The sequence below is a fragment of the Xyrauchen texanus genome, chromosome 49 (genome assembly GCF_025860055.1).
Source record: "Xyrauchen texanus isolate HMW12.3.18 chromosome 49, RBS_HiC_50CHRs, whole genome shotgun sequence".
Classification (NCBI taxonomy): Eukaryota; Metazoa; Chordata; class Actinopteri; order Cypriniformes; family Catostomidae; genus Xyrauchen; species Xyrauchen texanus.
The window spans coordinates 4,882,773-4,904,064 of NC_068324.1; the positions used below are offsets into that span (position 1 = coordinate 4,882,773).

Below are 21,292 nucleotides of genomic sequence, written 5' to 3' on the forward strand. Positions count from 1 at the left end.
GACAGCTGGGAGATCAAAATGCTTGTAAGTCTATTCAGTAATTAAAAGTGACCACTCAAATAGATCAATGGGGATGTTTTGTGTTTAATGTGTTCAATCAACAGTATAAGATGATGGGTACAATCCAGGCAACTGGTCTCTGAGTTTTATTAAAGCAATAGTTCACTAAAAAATGAAAATTATATCATTTAGTCACCCTCATGCTCCAATGTATGACTGTCTTTCTTCTGTGGAACACAAAAGGCGAATTTTTGATGAATATCCTGGCCACCTGGTCACGCTGCCAAAAATCACTTTCTTAATAGTATTGCTCTTCATTATTTTGCTGTAAAAATATCTACATATCCCTAAAACAAGATATATTTACTTGAGAAGCAAAGATATGTAAGTATTCTTGTTTTCAGAGAAATTTAACAGATTGTTTTGCAAATGTGGTAAGCAAAAAGGTACACGCAAATAGGATTTTCAGAATTTGTGGAATAGTGTTGATTACCACAAAACTTACTTTTCTTTTAAAAAAAAAAACACAAAAAAAAAGCACAAATTCCGGGTTCCAGTGAAGCACTTACAATGGAAGTCAATGGGGCTAATAAGTAAACGTTAAAGTACTCACTGTTTCAAAAGAATAGCCATAAGACATAAACAATATGCATGTTAACATGACTTTAGTGTGATAAAATTACTTACCTTTTCTGTGGAAAGTTAGGTCCAATTTTAGGTTGCCATGATGACGGTCATGCAGTAAACGCAGTAAACCCTAAAACAACCATAAAAACTGTGATTTAAACACCTTTACAGCTCAAATAATACAGAGGAATTAATATAAGTGCTTTTATAAAATAATAAGCTTCACAATTATGCCTTAAAACCCTCCAAAATGTAGCCCCACTTCACTTCCATTGCAAGTGCCTCACTGAAACCTCGATTCTTGCTTTTCCTCCAAGTTATTATTTGTGGAAATCAATATTATGCCACAAATGTAAATGATTGAGCTAAACTTGTGTTGAATATGGAATGTTCCTTTAAGCATAATTATGTTAGATTTCTCTGTATATTTTGTCATATTTATTCTCAAGAATTTGATCTTGTTTTAATGATTTTTAAATATGTTTAAAAAGGCAATTTAAGGCAATATTACTGAGGTAAAAAAATAATGACAGTCAGTGTGGACTTGGTAAGTAAAACTCCAAAATGACAAGCAAAATAAATGTCGTAAAAACAAAAAGTCATAACAAAAATCATAAAAGTGGTTCTTACAACGTTTTTGCCATATTCCAAGTCTTCTGAAGTCATACGATAACTTTGAATGCGGAACAGAACAAAATTGAAGTTCACTGAAAATCTTTTCTTCCAAGAGCTGTTAGCTTCTCCGACTGGATCACTGAGTCATTGAGATCCGAATCAGTTTGATTTATGAATGAATCATTCAGACCTGTTTGGTAAACTCAATCAAAAAAATGATCCGATCATTCAACTCTGCCATTATTACAACTTACATTTCGGTTTATTCCTGACACAATCACTATCATAGTTCTTCAGAATAGCTACTTGAAATATAGTCATATTAAATTGTTTTGTTTTTTTTGGTCATTTCGGAGCTTGACAGCCTCGTTCACTTTCATCCTATGAATTATATGGAGTGGTCAGGATATTCTTTAGAAGTTCAGACATGAAGGTGAGTAAACAATGAAAGAATTGTAAAATTGGGGTGAAGTATTCCTTTCATTTGAATTTCTAAAACATGATGTTCTGATGTTTTTAATCATCTCTTTGAGGCTGATCAGAGAGCAATGGCTTCTGCTTACTACCATGAGATCTTCAGTCAGTAAGAATGTTTATTACTTATCACTGTACGGCATTAGAATAAACTCCGTTCCCGTGAGGAGTCGTGTCAAGTTGAGCAATAACTCAAAATCTCATTAATTAGTCTTTCGTTTGATTGCTTTTCCAGTATCCAGAGATCATGGTCTGGCACTCAGCATTACACTCGACTTTTTCAACACAGCAAACAAGTATATTTATGAGTCTATAATTGAGCCTTTGATCTTGTTTTGGGTCAAAGATTCATATCTGGATCAGGGATCTGCTTAAGTTGAGAACAGAACATATCCAGAACTCTTTGTGATAAACATGGTTCTGCATAACTTTAAGACACTGCTGTGAAATTATTTTAGGAGATGCAAGGATTGATGGCAAAGCAACAAGTTTTGCTTTCTTAGGATTTGAATCAAAACTGCTATTTAGGAATAGATTAATCGATCTTGACATATCAATAGAGCCTACTTCCTATGTTGTATTGGAGGATTGATCCATAATAATATTAATAGCATTTTACTTTTACTGGTAATGCTATTATTTATTTAGCATGAAAGTGTTGGCTGATGTAGGATAGGAACTGCTATAAGCTTTCTAACACTTTAACATCATGTCAAAATTTCTCTCAGCTAAATACTAATGAAGTTAAATAGTGTTTTGTTGATGTTGTGGTCTGATTATTAGATGTTTATTTGTTGGATTCCACTCTAATATAGAAATGAATTCCTTTGGTCTGTTGACCCTGTATTGTATCCTAACCCCAACTCTATATGTCTAAAATTGCCCATTTTATTCTTAGACATCACAACAAATAGGCGAATCCATATTTATATCAGCGAAATTTGCCTTGATCCTTAGGGCCTACTATCATGGCATATATCGCTGATATTAACTTGGTAGGTCCATTGATTGAAAAGAAAAGAAATGGTATCGCCCATCACTACTCGAATTCTTATGCTTTCTTTAAAGAAAATCAAAATAACCCATCATCTGATAGAAAAATCGCCAATGAGATCTCTTTAATATCTTAATTGTTTCTATTAGAGAGCACTGAGATTAAATAGAGCGCAAATTGAGACTTCCTGAAGTTCTTTCTGAAGAGATTGTCAAACTGTGCTCAAATTTTCCAAGATACCAAAAGCCACAGATTCTCAATATGACATTTTTCAAGTTTTGAAATCAACATTAAAGGAATATTCCAGGTTCATTACAAGTTAAGCTCAATCGACATCATTTGTGGCATAATTTTGATAACCACAAAAATTAATTTTGAATTGTCACTCCTTTTCTTTCAAAAAAGCTAAATTCAAGGTTACACTGAGGCACTTACAATGGAAGTGAATGGGGCCATTTTTTGTTAAAATACTCTCTTTTTCAAAAGTACAGCCACGTGACATTAACAATAAGCTTCTTAGCAGGATTTATGTGTCCTTTTCTGTGTAAAGTAATCCATCCATCCATCCATCCTCGGGGGCAGCAGCTCCAGCAGGAGGCCCCAAACTTTCCTATCCCGAGCCACATTGACCAGCTCCGATTGGGGGACCCCGAGGTGTTCCCAGGCCAGTGTGGAGATGTAATCTCTCCACCTAGTCTTGGGTCTTCCCCGAGGCCTCCTCCCAGCTGGAAGTGCCTGAAACACCTCACTAGGGAGGCGCCCAGGGGGCATCCTTACCAGATGCCCAAACCACCTCAACTGGCTCCTTTCAACGCAAAGGAGCAGCGGCTCTACTCCGAGCTCCTCACGGATGACTGAGCTCCTCATCCTATCTCTAAGGGAGAAGCCCGCCACCCTTCTGAGGAAGCCCATTTTGGCCACTTGTACTCACGACCTAGTTCTTTCAGTCATGACCCAGCCTTCATGACCATAGGTGAGGGTAAGAATAAAAATTGACCGGTAGATCGAGAGCTTTGCCTTCCTCACTCTTTTCCTGACAACGGTGAGATAGAGTGAGTGAAATACCACCCCCGCTGCCCCGATTCTCCGGCCAACCTCCCGCTCCATTGTCCCCTCACTTGTGAACAGGACCCCGAGGTACATAATAATAATTATGCCACAAAAGCTGTCAATTGAGCTTAACTTGTATTGAACATGTAAAATGCTATAGTGCTCTTTCTTTTTCTCATAAATTGTCTACTTCAAATTGATCAATGAAACATGATTCCTGAGCTATGAAAAAGCAACATCTGCATCCTATTATGTGTTCTCGACCGTTTCATGTTGCCTCCTCATTAAAATAAATTTCGTCAAAAAATTCCTAAATCTGAGCAGCACATTTCCTTCTCAGCTAATGGCTGTGTTTTTGTTCTCTCAAACCCAGTCGGGCTGGTTTTATTGAGGGTTTGGTTATAACTCTGGCTTGCTGTCACAGTTCATGGTTTTAAAGCAGAATGTACTCTTTTCATTTACTTCTGTTTTAGAGGCAGTTTTTGTGTTACAGGAATTTTCTCAGTGTTCGAGTGGGATTTTCAGATTTAACAAATTTCAAGGCGAGACTTTATGTAGATGAAGTGCTACTATACCATTATTCTGGTATTACGGATATGCTAACATTGGAATTGAATACTGGCGTACTGCTTACTGCATACTGTGCATTATACTTTGAATACTGCCGACAGGTTTTTAAATTTTTATTGTATGTGAAATATTACTGATAATGACATTTCAAGCATTAGTATGCAACATTGTTAAAAAAAATGCCTTAACTCCTGTCAATCTGATCAAATAATGTAATAAAAATGTAAGTTCTTAGAGAAAAATTGCTGATATGATTGGAAAGTAGGTTATTTTGGGAATTCCATGCATCGAGAAGATTTGCATCTGTGCACACTATACTATATTGCAGTATGGTAGCATGCTTTTTTAAACAGCCATTGAATAAGCTCCAAGACAAGAAATTATATCATAGAGCTAAAGATGCAGCTTCTCATTCACAGGTAACTTTCAACACTAAGCTGACATTTAGGAGAGTCATAACTCTTAGTAGAATATTCCATTTCTCTACTGTATAATGATCTGATTCATGAATAAGTATAATCTTATTTCGACAATTTGTACAGTCCCCCTATTATATAAAATCTGCACATTCATAGTTATTAAAAATACCCACATCCCTGTCCCAAACTCCCCGAGCAGAGAGCTGTAATACAGGAAGTGGCTTTGATGATTTGCGCAGGTGGGATTCAGGTGGAGATGAGACAGCAGCGGGAAATTCACTCCGAAAATGATGGGTGGGCAAGATGGTCTTTCAGCGTGTGTCCAACTCCTGAATTACTTCCTGCAGTCGCACCTCACGACTAATCAGAGACAGAGAAACTCTAATTGTGTGGCCAGGAGGAGAAAAGGAGACGCTCCCAGTGGAGCCAATCAGATACAGTGGATATTCACAGCAGGGGCGGATTGGGAAAAGAAATTGGCATTTCATGGAAACTGGCACAAAAGTTGTTGAGCAGTTGGGGGAGGGGGTACTTTTTCGCTGTACTTTTCAGCATATTGCGGCCCCCTTCTCCATATCATAGCACCGTTTTGCGGCCCATTCAGCGAAACGCGGAGGCCCGTTTAAGCTTATCATGGCCTGTTCATCACCATTTCCTGGCCGGCCCACTGGAAAAAGTCCTGGTTCTCCCTATGGCCAGTCCGCCCCTGGCTTGCAGTAGATCCAATCATAATTCTCATTTCAGAAGTACTGGGTATCTTTACAGTAAATCTGCAAAAACTCTGGTTTAAAGCTTGGAAACATGTACTGTATGTTGCTCAATTTAAATAAATATTTTATCCCAACTTAATGAACATTGCCAATCGATTGATTTTCCCAAAGTGTAAAAACTATAACTTTCGAAATATCGTACTGTTTGTTTAAGCTTACCAGCCATCCAACAATAGCAATCTAAATGTATACATTTGGGGTGGGGCTAACTATTTCTGCGACCAATGGCAGGTTGAGAGACTGTTTGAAAAGAATCCATGTTTTTGCATTTTCGTTTGGTGCTGCTAATAGTGCAGAAATTTCACAAAAAAGTACCATTTAAACTAGATTTTCATCGTTTCTAAAGGAACCTTGCAGTCAGAATACTAGGTTGTTGCGGGTCATTCGGGTCATTCCCAGGGTGTTGCCATGCAGTTGCTATAGTGTTCTAAGTGGCTACTAGATATTTTGGCCAATTTTATCGTCCATGAGGCAAAAAATTTACATTTGACTGCTTAGAAAAGTAATTGTACACCTCACAACACAAATAATCTGCTCTGGGTGTTGCTATGCAGTGCTAAGGTGTTCAGAGGGGTTTTTGTTGTTTTGCAATGCAGCTGCTATGGTGTTCTGGGTGGCTGCTAGCCTTTGGTCCCTCCTTAAATGTAAGTCCATGGTATTTTTTGCCAGACAAAACTCGTACGTCACTTTGAAAAGTAATCGCACAGGATAGCACATGTACATCTCTGAGATGTCTGTTTTAGATCTTTTCATATGGAAAGCATTGCATTTTAATTAACACCAGCTTAGCATCTTAAAAGGATAAAATTTACAAACATTCTAAATCGTAAACGTCTCAAAAACATCTGCTGAATGTCTTATTGACATCCAATAGCAAATGTCTTGTAGACATACTGCAGATGAACAAACAACCTAAAAATATGTTTTCCAGTTGTAAACACATGCATCGGACAGACGTCTGGGGGATTAACGCGTGCCACTAGATGGACGTCTTTGACAGTTGTGCCTTGTTTTTCATACACAGTGTCATGTTTAAAAGAACTTCAACAGACATGTCTCGAGACTGCTGCATTCTGTTCTATTCATAGCGCTGTGTATCGCTTTTTTTAGCACAAGAAATTCCGATAAGACATTAAATGCAATGAAAATAAAATTGTATGCAAGGAAGTGCAGTCAAATAAAAAGAAAAACAGTAGTAGCTATTATCCTTATTACTTTTATTAAAATATTCTCTCTGTTTCTCTGAACGTAGGTGTTTCCTCTGCCTTGGGATTGTCCACTGAGCAGACATAAAGTGAGGGCATGTGGACCCAGGAGAGAACGAGTCTCTATCTCCTGCACAACTCCCTGTGAACCAGCCTCCACACTAAAGAGCAGAGAAGCGTTTACTGCTGTGAGTACAACTCAGTCTCTCTTGCCGAGCAGATGATTTGTGTCTCTGTGATGTTATATAAGTTCTGGCATGGTATTTTTCTCGGTATACTGCCGTCTCCTCCAGCTACACTTTAAATCATATTAAAGCCGATGTGCCAGAGATGAAATAGAGTTGATTTCAGAATAAAAGAGATGTGCTGTGTTGACAATAAATGAGCATGGTGAGTGATGTCAGTGTATATGAAAGGCAGCAGCTACTGTAGGAGTTTAAAAGGGCCAATCAAAAACGTAAATGTCACTAGCTGACCTTTGTAAGGTGTCCACACCTGCAAGTTCAGAGAGATCAAAACAGCACACCCACCAATATGTAGTCAGTTTTAGTTTTGGCCCAAGTCTACAATAACATAGAGTGGTGGTGGTGTAGTGGGCTAAAGCACTAAACTGTTAAGCAGAAGGTTGTCGGTTCGATCCCCACAGCCACCACCATTGTGTCCTTGAGCAAGGCACTTCAATCCAGGTTGCTCCGGGGGGCGTATGGACCACCTGGTGCTTATTAAACACAAAAATCCCAAGAGCTTTCTCAAAATGTCAAGCTGTAATCGGATTGGCTTGCTTCATGCAACTTCATGTATACTGTATATGTTACCAGGCATCAACAATGAGCATTTCTGTGGAAGAACTGGCCGCTGGATTTGCTAAAGTTTCCGAGTTTCATTCCATCAAATCCTCCATTTGTTTGAGACACTTCGTTTTAGACCAGGTCCATACTAATCTAATTTAGTTTCAAAACACATTTTCAGTTTCCTAACATCATTTTTGTATTTATTTTTTCAAAGGATGCCGTAATGGAGAACGTTTTCCCTTATGGTGGAGGAAAACGTGGTTCTAGTGTGGAAGAGAGAAGTAAACGTAGTGAATATGAAGCCGTATTAGGGTGGAATTGGCCTTGGACTACCATTATGAAAGTTTTGGAGGAATTTACAAACGTTTGTGGCAATGAATCTTTGAAAGATTTTCAAGAGTGTCATTGGAGACACTTATCTTGAAAGTAAACAAGATACTTTCTTGCAGGGTTATATCCAATATTGTCTGCTTCGACACATTTGTTTGAAAATGCATTGATTTAGCGAAGTTTTCGCATCACGTTCACACTGGAACAGCATTTTCCTCCACTATAAATTGTGACTTTCAAACTAAGTGTACAAGTGTGGACTTATTTACATGCCCCAAAACATCACAAACTGATCAGTCCCACAGTTTCTTCCTCCCTGCTGAAAAGATCAGCTTAGACTAGAATGATTTTCTATGTTGGTCCAAGCGGTTTCGCTGGTTAGTTGCTGGTTTGTGCTGATCTAGCTGATCCAGCTAGCTGTCTTTTCAAAATAACTTTGGGCATTTCTTGGGGGTTCTTGGCCAATAAAACCTTAATGTGGGTGATATTTTAAGGAGATAGTTAAAAGTCTAGCTATGCAATACAGCATTCAACACAGTTTTATTTAATATACTCAAGAGTCACTTGTTAGATCCACCATTCCTTAATGGCTCTTTTCATGTAATTGGTTGTAGAGTAGTTTTTGTTTTACGCAGAGCAGTTCTCATAGCTGGCAGAGACCATGAAGGAAAAGATCCATCCACTGGAATGGAATAAATGAACCTTGTATTACTGTGGTTAGTCATTTTGAATGATGCCATATGAATTCCAACCCATAAGCCAGGATTTGAAATCCATTTCTGTGTGGAAACATTACAGCTCTCCCTCCCTCTCTCTTTCGCTCACGTCTTGCCTCTATTCTCCATCATTTATTGTGGCTGTGCGTAAAGGAAACAAGCCTGCAGTAAAATTGATGGACGGCATTTCGCATGACTGAAGACAAACGACACACTAGATTCTGCATGTGTGAATCTCTTTCTCAAAAACAGAGAGCATAAGGGGAGCTCGATTTCCATCTGAGACAGAGAACAGACGGGTGGGGCGTTTTCCTTCCTCTGAAGATGGTTTAACTGTTCAGAGTCTTGTGGATGTTCTAGGAAGCTCTCGTCTCTTTCTGTCAGATTGTAGATATTGACTTTGTTTTGCATTTGTCTTGTCAGGAGCGGTTATCTTGTTGAAAAATGTGTTTTGAAACACGGTAGATGATTTCTAGCTAATCTGTTTTTAAGATGGTAGACCAGCTTGGGCCAGCAACAAACCAGCTACCAATTATCTACCTTTAAATTGGATTTTTCAGCAGGGTAGGACATATCTCCCACAATTGTCCTCTACATGGCTTCTGTTAAAATGTGAATGTTTCAGAAATTCATCATAAATGCTCCTGTGAGCGTTTCTATGCATACTTAGAGAAGACCGGGTTGGGAATGTTTCTCTCCATGTTCAGGACCTTGAATTATATCACAAAATGTTTCAATCAAATTATTAAGGGGTTTGAAAGGATAAAGGGACTATGGGACAGACCACACAAGCCTGCCCAATCCCTTCTTTAACTATATGTCAATGCAGAAGGTCACATTAGAGAAACTGTTTAATTCAATTTGATTTAAAGATGTGTTGAGTCTCTGACTGAGATAGCCCAGCTATAGACCATTCACTGAACATTTGATGCAAAAATGTTCAGTGAATGGATTGACACAAAATTGGCAAGAGCTTTCTCAAAATAGCCAACTGTCAATCTGAACAGTCCACTTGGAAAGTTGTTTACAAGGTACCAGGTTGCTACAATAAGAGCTACCAAGGAAAAACTAAATTTTTTTTTTTTTGCTTTTAAGTGTCTATCATAGCTCAGGAGATTTCTTTGAGTCCTTGGTTGTTTCATACATGTATGATTTATTTTTATCACAGTCTGTCTCAAGAATTTGGTATCTTGGCAAATCTGAGCACCATTTGAGACTCCGTTGAGATCTCATATGAAACTCTAGAGGACCATACTGGGGTCTAATTCTTTTGCCCTTCCTTACTTCCTTCTTCCTTTCTTTCCTTCTTCATTTTTTCTTTCCTTATTTTTCCCTCTTCCTTTCTTCCTTCCATCTTTTCTTCCTTCTTTCTTACTTTCTACCATCCTTCCTTCCTTCATTCATTTCCTTCCTTCTTCTGTCCTTCCTTTCTTCCTCCTTTCTTTCCTTTATTTTTTTCCTTTCCTTCCTATTTAATTTAATCTTTTCTTCCTGCCTTAATTCCTTTCTTTCCTTCTTTTTACTTCCTTTCTTTTTCCATCTTCCTTTCTATTTTCCTTCTTTCTTTCTTTCTTTCTTTCTTTCTTTTATTTTCTTCCTTCTTTTTACTTCCTTTCTATTGTATCTTTCTATCTTTCTTTCATAGTTTATTTTTCTTTCTTTTCTTCTTTCATACTGTATTACTTCCTCTCTTTTTTCTTTCTTTCTTTCTTTTTTCCTGCCTTCCCTATGTCGTCCTTCATTCCTTCCTTCCTTTTTTCCTTCCTTTCTATTTTCCTTCTGTCTTTCTTTTATTTTCTTCCTTCTTTCGTTCCTTCTTTTTACTTCCTTTCTATTGTACATCTTTCTTTCATAGTTTATTTTTCTTTCTTTTCTTCTTTCATACTGTATTACTTTCTCTCTTTCTTTCTTTTTTCCTGCCTTCCCTATGCCGTCCTTCATTCCTTCCTTCCTTCCTCTCTTTTTTCTTTCCTTCTTTTTTACTTCTTCCTTTCTATTTTACTTCTTTAATTCTCAATTTGTTTTACTTTTAGTCCTTTGCTGACTAGAAGCATCAATTGAGATGTAATAGAAGCCTTTTTGAAGTTTTGTTTGGAACACTTAGTAGCATGTTAATGAGATATCCTTGAATCATGAAAAAATAAACGTACTGTGTTTAGTCCCATGTTCGGTAGGCGGTTCTTGGTGTAGAATATGCTGTGAAGTGGATTCAACTTCATGCAAAAGGTCTGGCAATGTGTGACAAGGACTAAGTTGATCATTAAGGATAAACAGATAGTATTGTCCTGATCTACTGGCACTTTTGGTACATGGACTGATGGTTCCTTTGCATGTTTCATGGTTCAGGTACCCAATGGCTCTTCTGTGATTTATTAAAATCGCTAGATGTATTGAAAAGTGAGTCTTGCTGCTCTCCTCCAGTCGTTTCATCACAAGGTGCTGGAGCATGCTAAGGAACGCTGCAGATATCAGTTAAAATCTGTGATTTTCTGATCGTAGTTGTTAAAAACTCAAGCATACAACAACCTGCATGCTTCTGTTTATGTGTGTGATTTGTGTGTTTGATTGGTTGAAAAACCAAGCAATACTTTGTGAATATTGATAAGAACATTTGAATATTCATGCTCAGGAATCCATACATGCTTAATGAGATAAAGAAATGATTGTGCTGCCTCACAGTAAATCTGACTGTAGTCTGAGTGTCCTGTTCGTTTGAATAGTGCTGCTGAGATATAAAACCATCAGAAGTGGAAAAATGGATTTCTGGAAGCATGTGTTCTGGCTTAAGATTTGGTGTAATCTGCGTTTAAGAGTGAGGACTTGTCGTCAAGGTCAGTCTGTTCCCACTGAGAGGCAGCAGTGTGAAGACATTTTTTGGGTGGTGAGGAGGCTGCTGGGAAGGAGATTTGTAGCCAGTGGTGAGAGAAATGGAAAGAGTTTGGAGAGTATGCCACAAATGTGTGTCTGGAGGGTTATAATGTGAGCTGGAACAGGAAACTGGTTACCAGAGGTCTTAGAGAACATAACAGTAACTCACTCAAACTCAGTTGCTCATTGGCAGGGATAGTTAATTAAACTTCTGTCATCATTTACAGTACTCACTTTTGTGTTACATTAACGATTCTTACTTTCATGAAGAAATATTTGGAAATAAGATGTGTGATTTTTATGCATTTGTTGCCCTCAGCAGTTGCCAAATGATGAGGCCATCAAGATTTCAACAACGCTCTGTGTTTCGCTCTGCAAGAAAGGCAAATTATTTTAGTATGGTGTTCCGTATGCATCTGCAGAAAATGCACATTTAAGAATCGTTAACAGAACCAAAAGTCATGACAATCATAGACTTTTGGTATTTAAAAAAAAATTAATCGGTTACAATTAAGAACCGGTTCTTGACACACTGTCCAATAGCATTGGGGGCCGTTCACATCGAATGCATTTTTGCATCCGTCCATGCTGTTTTTCAATTGTTTTCAATGTCAACATGTACTAGATGGATGTCTTTGAGTGTTGAGTCTTGCCGTTTTTTAAAGGTCTCGTGGAGGAGTGCTACTTTTTTGGATGACATGTCAAATTGAAAAGAACCTCAACTGTTGAAAACGCATCTCGAGACACCTGCGTAGCACTCTAGCTTTTTTAGCGCAATAATGTCTTCAATCTGAACGGTCCTTTAATCTCATTGCAGTGTAGTAGAAAAACAACCAAGCTATTTAATAAATCTCTTTTTTCTTTCCTAATGTACCTCGTTCAAACTCACTTGCTGATTTATTATACAAAATTTGTGTTAACTTTCTATTATAATAAAAGCATTGTGTTGTTCATTTTCATCAGAAAGCACTTAATTACTTAAATTATTTCTTAATTTAATTATGTTACAAAGCACTGCCAGTAATCAAATAATAAATAGTTTTGTAGTATTATGAAATGGATGGAAATTTCCAGCAGTGATTATAAACCTGGGATGAATCTAAACCAGCCTGTGACCGTTCTGAATATTCCATCTCTATAAATATCCTGCCTGAAAATAGATCCTACGTGCAATGTTGCTTATCATAAGGACAATGAAGCCAAAGCAAACATGAACGTTTGTCAAGCCACAATGAATCCATCAATGACATTTAAAGGGATGATTCATCCAAAAATCTAAATAGTGTCATCATTTACAAACTCTCATGTTGTTCCAAACCTCTATAACTTTTTTCATCTGTGGAACACAAAATGAAATATTAGGCAGAATGTTACCCTCACTCACCATTGACTTTAATTGTATGGAACAAAGCTCTCCTTAACATTCTGCTAAATATTGTCCTTTGTGTTTTCTAGAAGGAAGTTGTACAGGTTTGGAACAACATAGGGGGTGAATAAATGATGACAGAATTTTCATTTATGCATGAACTACCCCTTTAATTAGATGTAAAATGTCTCCATCATGTATAGGAACAAAACCACTAATACACCAGGGAACATTGACGTCTTTCTCATGGAAAATTCAAGCAATAGTTCCAGATGAGTTCAGCTGCTTACATCAGTCACATGAGGGGCCCTTTTGTGTAACTCTGTGATTCGCACCCTCTGTGTGGTCAATGTGAGACCGCCATTACATTTGGGTTAAGCAGTGATGGCTTTTTAATCATCATTGAATTACATCAAACTCTGCAGGATTATCTCCCCTGCCACCATCTGCCTCTTAATTAAATTGTCTTTAGATGGGGTTTGTCTTTAGGGAGGGTATCTACCTAAAGAAGATCAATCAAATAGCCACATGATCCCTTTCTAAACACTCTGTCACGTTGTTCTTTCTCCTGACCTGTGTGAAACATACTGTTGGTAAAGATTTTTCCATTTATTTCAGCACTAGTGTTTTACCAATGCGGTTTGCTTTGTGATTTTAACTTTAAAACTGTTCAACAGCAAATTTTTTCATTGAAATTGCACATGATGGTTTCCTGTCTTAATGCAGTTTTATTATCATAAGATGTACTGATTGTATTTGCTCTTACTAAATAGGACAAGCTTCTTGCTGGTCTGCATTCATACTCCCAAACGTCTGTCTATATTTTGCTTTCCCTGAAGTTAACTTTTCACAAGCTAAGTGTTTTTTAATTGATCACAATTTTAGCATTCGTCTGGAAAATTCCATAAACTGAAGTCGTGATTGAGATGCAAGATAAAAATAGACTATTGGTTTCCAGACATATTATACAAGATCAATTCTCATTCCAAGACTGAAACCAAAGAGGATTCAGTTCTGGTGGTGTTGGAGGATTTCAACACTACATGGTTTGGACATTGTAAGATTTCAATACCATAAGACTTCAATACTGTAAGATTTTAGTGTTGTAGAATTTCAGTACTGCAAGATTTCAGTAATGAGGTGTAGCAGGGCATGTTGTCACGCTGTATGTGGTAAGTTGTCAGCAATTGCATTTTTCAGGTCGTATTTGCTTTTTATGATGCTATGGGTTAGGTGTAAGGTAGGTTTTGTTGATTTAAAACTTGATAGAGCATTAACCTATAAAACCTCATCTGTTTGGGACACATTTTGTACTCTCTTTTAGTGCCACATGGTTTTCACATTGGAACTGCCACAATACATGTAAAGGTAATATTATTTTGCAAAAATGTCACCATAATCATTTAAGGTTAGGCTGAATTCAAACCAACATGCAAAACCACTGCTAAAGAAAACACATTTTTACTTCTAACTTGTACTTCTACTTTAATCCAAATGACTTAGGAATGAGAATGATATGAGGAGAACTGTTCTGTAAGATTTCAGCACTGTAGGGTTTCATTATTGTAAGGTTTGAGTGCAGAGGTTATTCCTCAAAGAATAGCTGCCTTTGAGTCTGGAGGAAATAGATTCATGAAGTGTAAAACCTGATTTCTGAGAGAGAACCAGTATACTATCCTTGCAGACAGCCAGTGGGTATGTTATGCCTGAACAATGGTTTGAACCCAAATGCTGAACACACACACAGAGACAGACAGACAATGGTATTTTGGAAACTGTGGAATGAGATGGAAGATGAACAGACAGGTGGTTGATCTGCTCCTGGAGGCAGAGGGCTGGGCAGGCAGGAGGTAATGGCGGAGCAGAGCGTGATCTGGATGGTTTGGAATGGCAGGCTTGAAGGTGAGTGGATCTGAAGATGATGGAAGAGGTAAATGGTTGGTGGGTAATACAGGTAGATGGGTTGGATGGTGGATCTGAAGCATAAGGAAACACACATGAGCACAACAACAAATACTAAACAAGGAAAACAAAGAAACTAAAATCAAAGTTGGCCTAGGGTTAGTACCACTCTAGTAGACTGAACAATCTGCCGATGATATAGAGCATAAATAGAGCAGCTGGTGATGAGATGACTTGCAGATGAGAAGTAATAAGAGGGGAGAGCTGCCACGTCAATGGAACAGATCAACTCACAAACAGAAAAAACACAAAAAGCCAAAAGCCACATCCTGACAGGATTACGGGCTGTTACACATCGTAATGCTGCTTTTACTCTTGATTGATTCTCTCCGCTTGACCATTGGACTGAGGATGGAAGCCAGAAGATAAACTCACTGATGCATCAAGAGCCCGGCAGAAGGCTCTCCAGATCTGGGAGGAGAACTGTGGTCCACAATCGGAAACAATGTCCAATGATATGCCATGGAGACGGAAGAAATGTTAAATCAGCAGATCAGCAGTCTCACTGGCTTTAGGGAGTTTGGGAAGAGCTACAAAATGTACTGTCTTTGAGAAGCGGTCAACAAGGAGGGGGACAATCCTGAAATGAAGCCAAGGGAAATGTGTGAAATGGGGCTTCTGAGAATAGGCAATGCAAAGCCTTCCCACGAGCATATACAGAACAGGCAGCGACAAAGGCTTGAGTATCAGTGTCCATGGTAGGCCACCAGAAGTGTCTTTAAGAAAGTCTAGTGTGCGACTGGCACCTGGGTGACCGGTGAACGGGGAGGCATGTCTCCACTGGAGAACTTGGGAATGAGCAGCATCAAGAACAACTAAACATCCAGGAGGACCAGTATCAGGATCGGGTTGGGTGTGTTGAGCTTCTCAAACCACTGGCTTGATCTCCCAATTAATAGCCCCCACAACACAGGAAGGAATAGTTTCAGGGCTCAAATGGTTCTCCTCAGTGACAAACTGATGGGAGAGGACATTGGGCTTGCCATTCTTGGAGCCAGGGCAGTAAGAATGAGTAAAATTGAAATGCCCCAAAAAAAAGAAAATATAGCCCAGTGGGCTTGCGGTGAATTCAGTCATTTGGAAATCTGTATGTACTGCCAGGTTTTTATGGTTGGTCCATACCTGAAACTGTTTTTCAGTTTCTTCAACCAGTACCACCACTCCTCCAGGGCAAACTTGACTGCCAGTAATTAATGGTTACTGACATGGTTACGTTCAGCACTGGTTTGGCTGCGGGAAAAGGCACAAGGATGGAGTTTGTCATCGGGGCGAAGCATTGGGACAGAATCGCTCCCACACCAGAGTCAGTAGCATCCAACTTCACAATGAATTGACGAGATATGTCAGGCTGAAATCAACACCGGAGATGATGTGAACACGTTTAGCAAAGGCTTGATCTGCTTCAACGGTCCAATGAAAAGGGGTGGAAGGTGATGCGAGCATGGTTAATCCCTAATGAATCGATGATAGGTTTACAAAACCCAGAAACACTGTAGTGATTTTAGGGATGTAGGTTTAGGCTATTCTGCCTCTGCTTGAATTTTCTCTGGATCGGTCTTCACCTGCCCACCTTTGATTATGTAGCCCAGGAAACTGACTGAATTGATAAGGAATTAACATTTCTCTGCCTTGACAAACAGTAGATTTTCCAGAAGTCTATGCAGAACCTGACAAACATGGCTGATGTGTTCTGAAGGGGTGAAAGGAAAAGATCAGGATATCATCAAGGTAAACAAAGAGGTTGAGGAAATCATGAAGGACATCATTCACCTAGACTTGGAACACAGCGGGGGCTTTAGTAACACCAAAAGGCATCACGAGATATTCAAAATGGCCTAGGGGTGTGTTGAAAGTAGTCTTACATTCGTCCCGGTCTTGAATTCTCACCAAGTGATAGGCATCACACAATCCAGTGTAGTGAAGACAGTGGCTCCGTGAAGTGGTTCGAAGGCTGAGTAAATGAGAGGGAGGGATTATTTGTTTTTTTTTGATGGTGGTGATGTTGAGACACGAAAGTCGATGCAAGGGCGGAGGGTGCCATCTTTTTTAGCCACAAAGAAGCCAGCACCAAAGGGTGAAGAGCACATGCAGATTATGCCAGCAGATAGGGAATCGTGTATACATATTTCACCATGGCTTCCCATTCAGAGGTTGTACAAATGACTGGTGGGCAAAGGGGCTCCAGGCAGAAGATTTATCGAGCAGTAATAGGGCGATGAGGTGACAAAGAGATAGCCCAATCCTTACTGAAGACCTCACCTAAGTCGTGATACTCAGAAGGAATAGTGGACAGATCCAAGTTTTCCTGGGTGAATGGCACAACAGTGACCTCTGCTGGAGGTAGGGCAGACTAGAGTAGAAGATTGGCAGGATATACTCCAGTTCATTATCTTTCCTGAGGTTCAGTTGATGTGTGGGTTATGAATTCGTAACCCGGTAGGTCCCAAAACCAGAGGAGATGTTGGTGAGGATATTCAATTAAACAATGTACTCACAGTGATTTCCAGACAGGACCAGGAGTTGGGGAATGATGTGATGATTGATATGGGCTAAAAACTCTCCAAAGGGACAAGAGGCAAGGAAATGACCCATTTGAGTGCAATATATATACACACTCACCTGCCCTTAATCTCTGGAGTCATTCAGCAGTAGGTTGAGACATGGGAACTAATAAGTCATCCGGCAAGCTGCTTTCCATTCAACCAGGAACAGACACAAGAGCGTGCGGAGTGAGAGAGACTGGATTTTTCCCTAAGGCATTTGCAGACGGTTATCTCTAGAATGATCAACAGAGAGACAACTGAGCCAAGAGTCAGAGCTGTCATTAACAGCCAGTTCATGTTTAATTCAGTCATCGAGTCCAAAACATAGCCATTGAATATTCAGCCATACTTCGAGTGCCCTGACGGAGTAAGAGGCACTTCTTGGATTCAGCTTCATTAACATGGTGGTCAAAAACATTCCTAATTTCAACAGTAAAAGAGGGAAAAGAGTTAAGATGGTTTGACCACTCCAGACAGCTGTGGCCCATGCTAATGCATTTCCCCAAAGGAGCCCAATGACATAAGAGATCTTCACCTCATCTTAAGAATAGGTGTTTGGCTGCTGGCCGAACACTGAAGATGAAAGGACTTACATTTTCCTAAATCACCGGAGTTCAGGATGTCAGGATCCAGGAAATGAGCTTCACGTAAAGTATGAATGATCTGAGAAGGTGACGGAGGTGCTGTGGAAGCGGACTGACTGGAAGTCAGACTCGTAGACCACTGAGTGAGTAGAACAGAAATTTCATTTATTTTTTCACAAATTTGAGAGATCTGACCTGTCATGGCTGTGAAATCCCATAACTGTCTTTCGTGCTGTCCCAGAAGTATTCCTTGCCCATAGAGATGTATTCCAAATGCTGAATACAGACACAGAGAATTATAAAATTTTATTTATTTACAAACTGGGGAATGAGATGGAAGATGAACAGATAGGTGGTTGATCTGCCACTGGAGGCAGAGGGCTGGGCAGGCAGGAGGTAATGGTGGAGTGGAGCAGTGAGCTGGATGGTTTGGCATGGCAGGCTTGAAGGTGGGTGGATCAGAAGATAACTAAAGAGGCAAGTCGTTGAATACAGATAGGTGGTTGGATGGTGGATCAGAAGAATAAGGAAACACACATGAGCACAACAACAAATACTAAATGAGGGAAAACAAAGAAACTAAAATCAAAGTTGGCCTAGCAATGGTAACGCTCCAGTAGAGTGAATACTCTGGCGATGAATGAGTGAGTACTCTGGGTATAAATAGAGCAGGCTGGTGATGAGATGATGACTTGCAGGTGAGAAGTAATCATATGCCACATCACCGGAACAGACCAACTCGCAAACACACAGGGGGAGACACAGACAGACAGAAAAAACACAAAAGGCCAAAAGCCACATCCTGACAGGGAAAGTGATTATTTAATATTTAATACTGACCTCGTGACCTCGGTCAAAAGGTTACAAGGCTTGTGTTTATCTGTCAACTTTACTGGCATGATTTACTGTGTTATTAAAGCTTGGAATTTGACAGCATGTATTGTGTGATTGAGTTAGTATTAGATGTTTACTAACATAGTGATGTGGAAGATCTTCTGTGTGATTTTTTTTTATAGCATATATTTAATTTACATTTTTGGATTACCTATTCCTCTTTAATCATTGATAGGTTTGGAAGCAGGATATGAAGGGCATTGTCTGGATGGAAAATCTCCATTTATTTATGATCTCTCGCTTCACTGGTGCTCTCAGAGTCAGGGAAAAATAGGTCAATCAAAAACTGGTTCAGGGGTTGTTCATTTACCCATGTGACCAGGTTTATATTTTCTCAAACCCTCAATCTGTGATCATAAAATAAGATGCATGTAATCCTGACTGTCCTTTATTCTGTGTGTGCGTGTGATCTGGGTAGATGTGAATATGGAGCATAGAAGAGAACAACAAGGAGAGAACAAGATTTTGTTGGCTCCCTGTTAGATGATTTCTGTGCAGACATTGGTTGGAAACATCTTTTAAAGTACCAATTGCTGTTTCTGCACTACAGCCTGGGGCTTGGAAATGTCATAAGTACAACACAGAGAAATATCTCAACATGGTGTCCAGAACCATGCAGCCCGATGTTGGAAAAGTGCATAAACTATTATTTCAAGAGTCTAATATTATGTTGGCTTGACAAAGCCAACATACTGTTATTCTACAAACCTTGAAATCCCTAATTGAGACAGTAACTGCTCCTAGAGCTTTCAAGCTACTAGGGGTGTAACGATATATTGTAGCGTATTGTACCGTACGATTCAACACACATGATTCAATACCATATGTATCGTATGATACATAAACAAACATATTATAGTGTTTATAGATCGAGCAGTGCAACATTGAAAGCTGTGAAGCAGTCTCTTGCTCGGAGAGGCGGCGCTGAATGCTCACAGGACAACAGAGCAACACATTTACAGTACATAGATGAGAAGATAGATGCCAAACGGCAAGTAGATTGTGAAGCAGTAGACAAATAAAGCTTGTCAAATTTGCCAAACAATTGCGTCATGTCTTGGTGCTACAATACATCAAACATGTCATTTTATTTACCGCGGTACCGAATCATGCATTACTCATGTTTTTCTCATTTCAATCAAACTGAATAAATGCAGTGCTGTTGTTAAAGTAACGTTTTGTAGAGCTCTACTTTTTGTTGCCAATGTCAGACACTGTTGTGTCATTTCTGACAAACTTTTTGTTGAATCCTTGAATAAGTTTGAGTGAAACATTTGTGGGTGCTGTTTTGTTTTTTAATCGTATCATATTGTGAGGCTTTGCATTGTATCGGATGATATCGTGAAATTTGTATATCATTACATAAATCCACAAGAGTCTACCTTCACACTGTGGATGTAATAATATGCCTCTTTGCTCATGGAACTCCAAGAGACAAGAAAAAGTCACTAAAAATATCTCTGTAACACCTCTGGCCATCTTCTCTTGTCATTCACCCATCGTGTTATAGTGAAGGTCAGAAGATTTTTTGAGTGTTAAACCGGGATGAGGGAAGGGTGCCACTATATTCACACATTCACTCACACACACACACACACACACACACACACACACACACACACACACACAAATACATGCACGTATACATGTTAAAATGTATGATTTATTTTATATTCCTTTTTCCACTATTTTAATCAAATGTAAGTGTTTTGAAAATGTTAGGTGACAAATTAATTTTAAAAAGTACAAATGTAATTTCCTTTAATGTCATGAACTTAACATGAAATATATACAAGCTGTCACTGTTTGAAATTTTAACACAAATGATAAAAATAAACACTTGCACTGTATCATGAAAATGTGCTTCAATACAAACAGGATGTTAGATAACAAAATCCGGAAGAGCCGTGCTGAAAAGGTGTGGGGCTGAATTGATGGAATGTTTAAATGGGCCAATGGAATGCTTGTTAATTCAAATTTCAACTGTCAAAAATTCAAATGTAAACAAACACTCAAAAGGCCTTTGATCTGCTTTAAGTTTCTCTCTCTCTCTCTCTCTCTCTCTCTCTCTCTGTCTCTCTCTCTCTGTCACTCTATCTATCTATCTATCTATCTCATGGTTTATCTGACTATCTAAGTGACAGTGGGTATTTCTCAATGCTAAGAATGCAGAATGCACTGCGTTCTTAGTCTTGTCAAGCTACCTTGGAAGAATTAACGCGGAAGGACAGGAGGATATATAACACATCTATTGTGAGCTTTGAGATGTGCTGCGATTTACCTGTTGCGCAATTGAAATCAGTGAGAATACTACTGCCATTATCACACACCAGTGACTGCATTATCATCATACCAGTGAGGTTTTGCAGGTAATATGTTCAAAAAATTACTTCTGTTAACACTCATTTCCTCCATGTGTTTATTACTTCATTAAAATCATGCCCAACAAAACAACAAACATTGACAGAGTATGATTACTTCACGAGCCGTCAGACTTTCGCAAGCTTAGCGGGA

General features: G+C 38.9%; 1 protein-coding gene across 2 annotated transcripts in view; it reads left to right on the forward strand.

Annotated features, from left to right (window-relative positions):
• The window catches only part of LOC127640717 (leucine-rich repeat and immunoglobulin-like domain-containing nogo receptor-interacting protein 1), a 91,645-nt gene that overhangs the window by 38,531 nt on the left and 31,822 nt on the right, over positions 1–21,292 (forward strand). For both annotated transcript variants that reach the window (XM_052123420.1, XM_052123423.1), the window contains one exon: positions 6,772–6,912. In XM_052123420.1, coding sequence (XP_051979380.1) covers positions 6,772–6,912 — 141 coding nt within the window. The remainder of the gene's footprint in view (positions 1–6,771; positions 6,913–21,292) is intronic.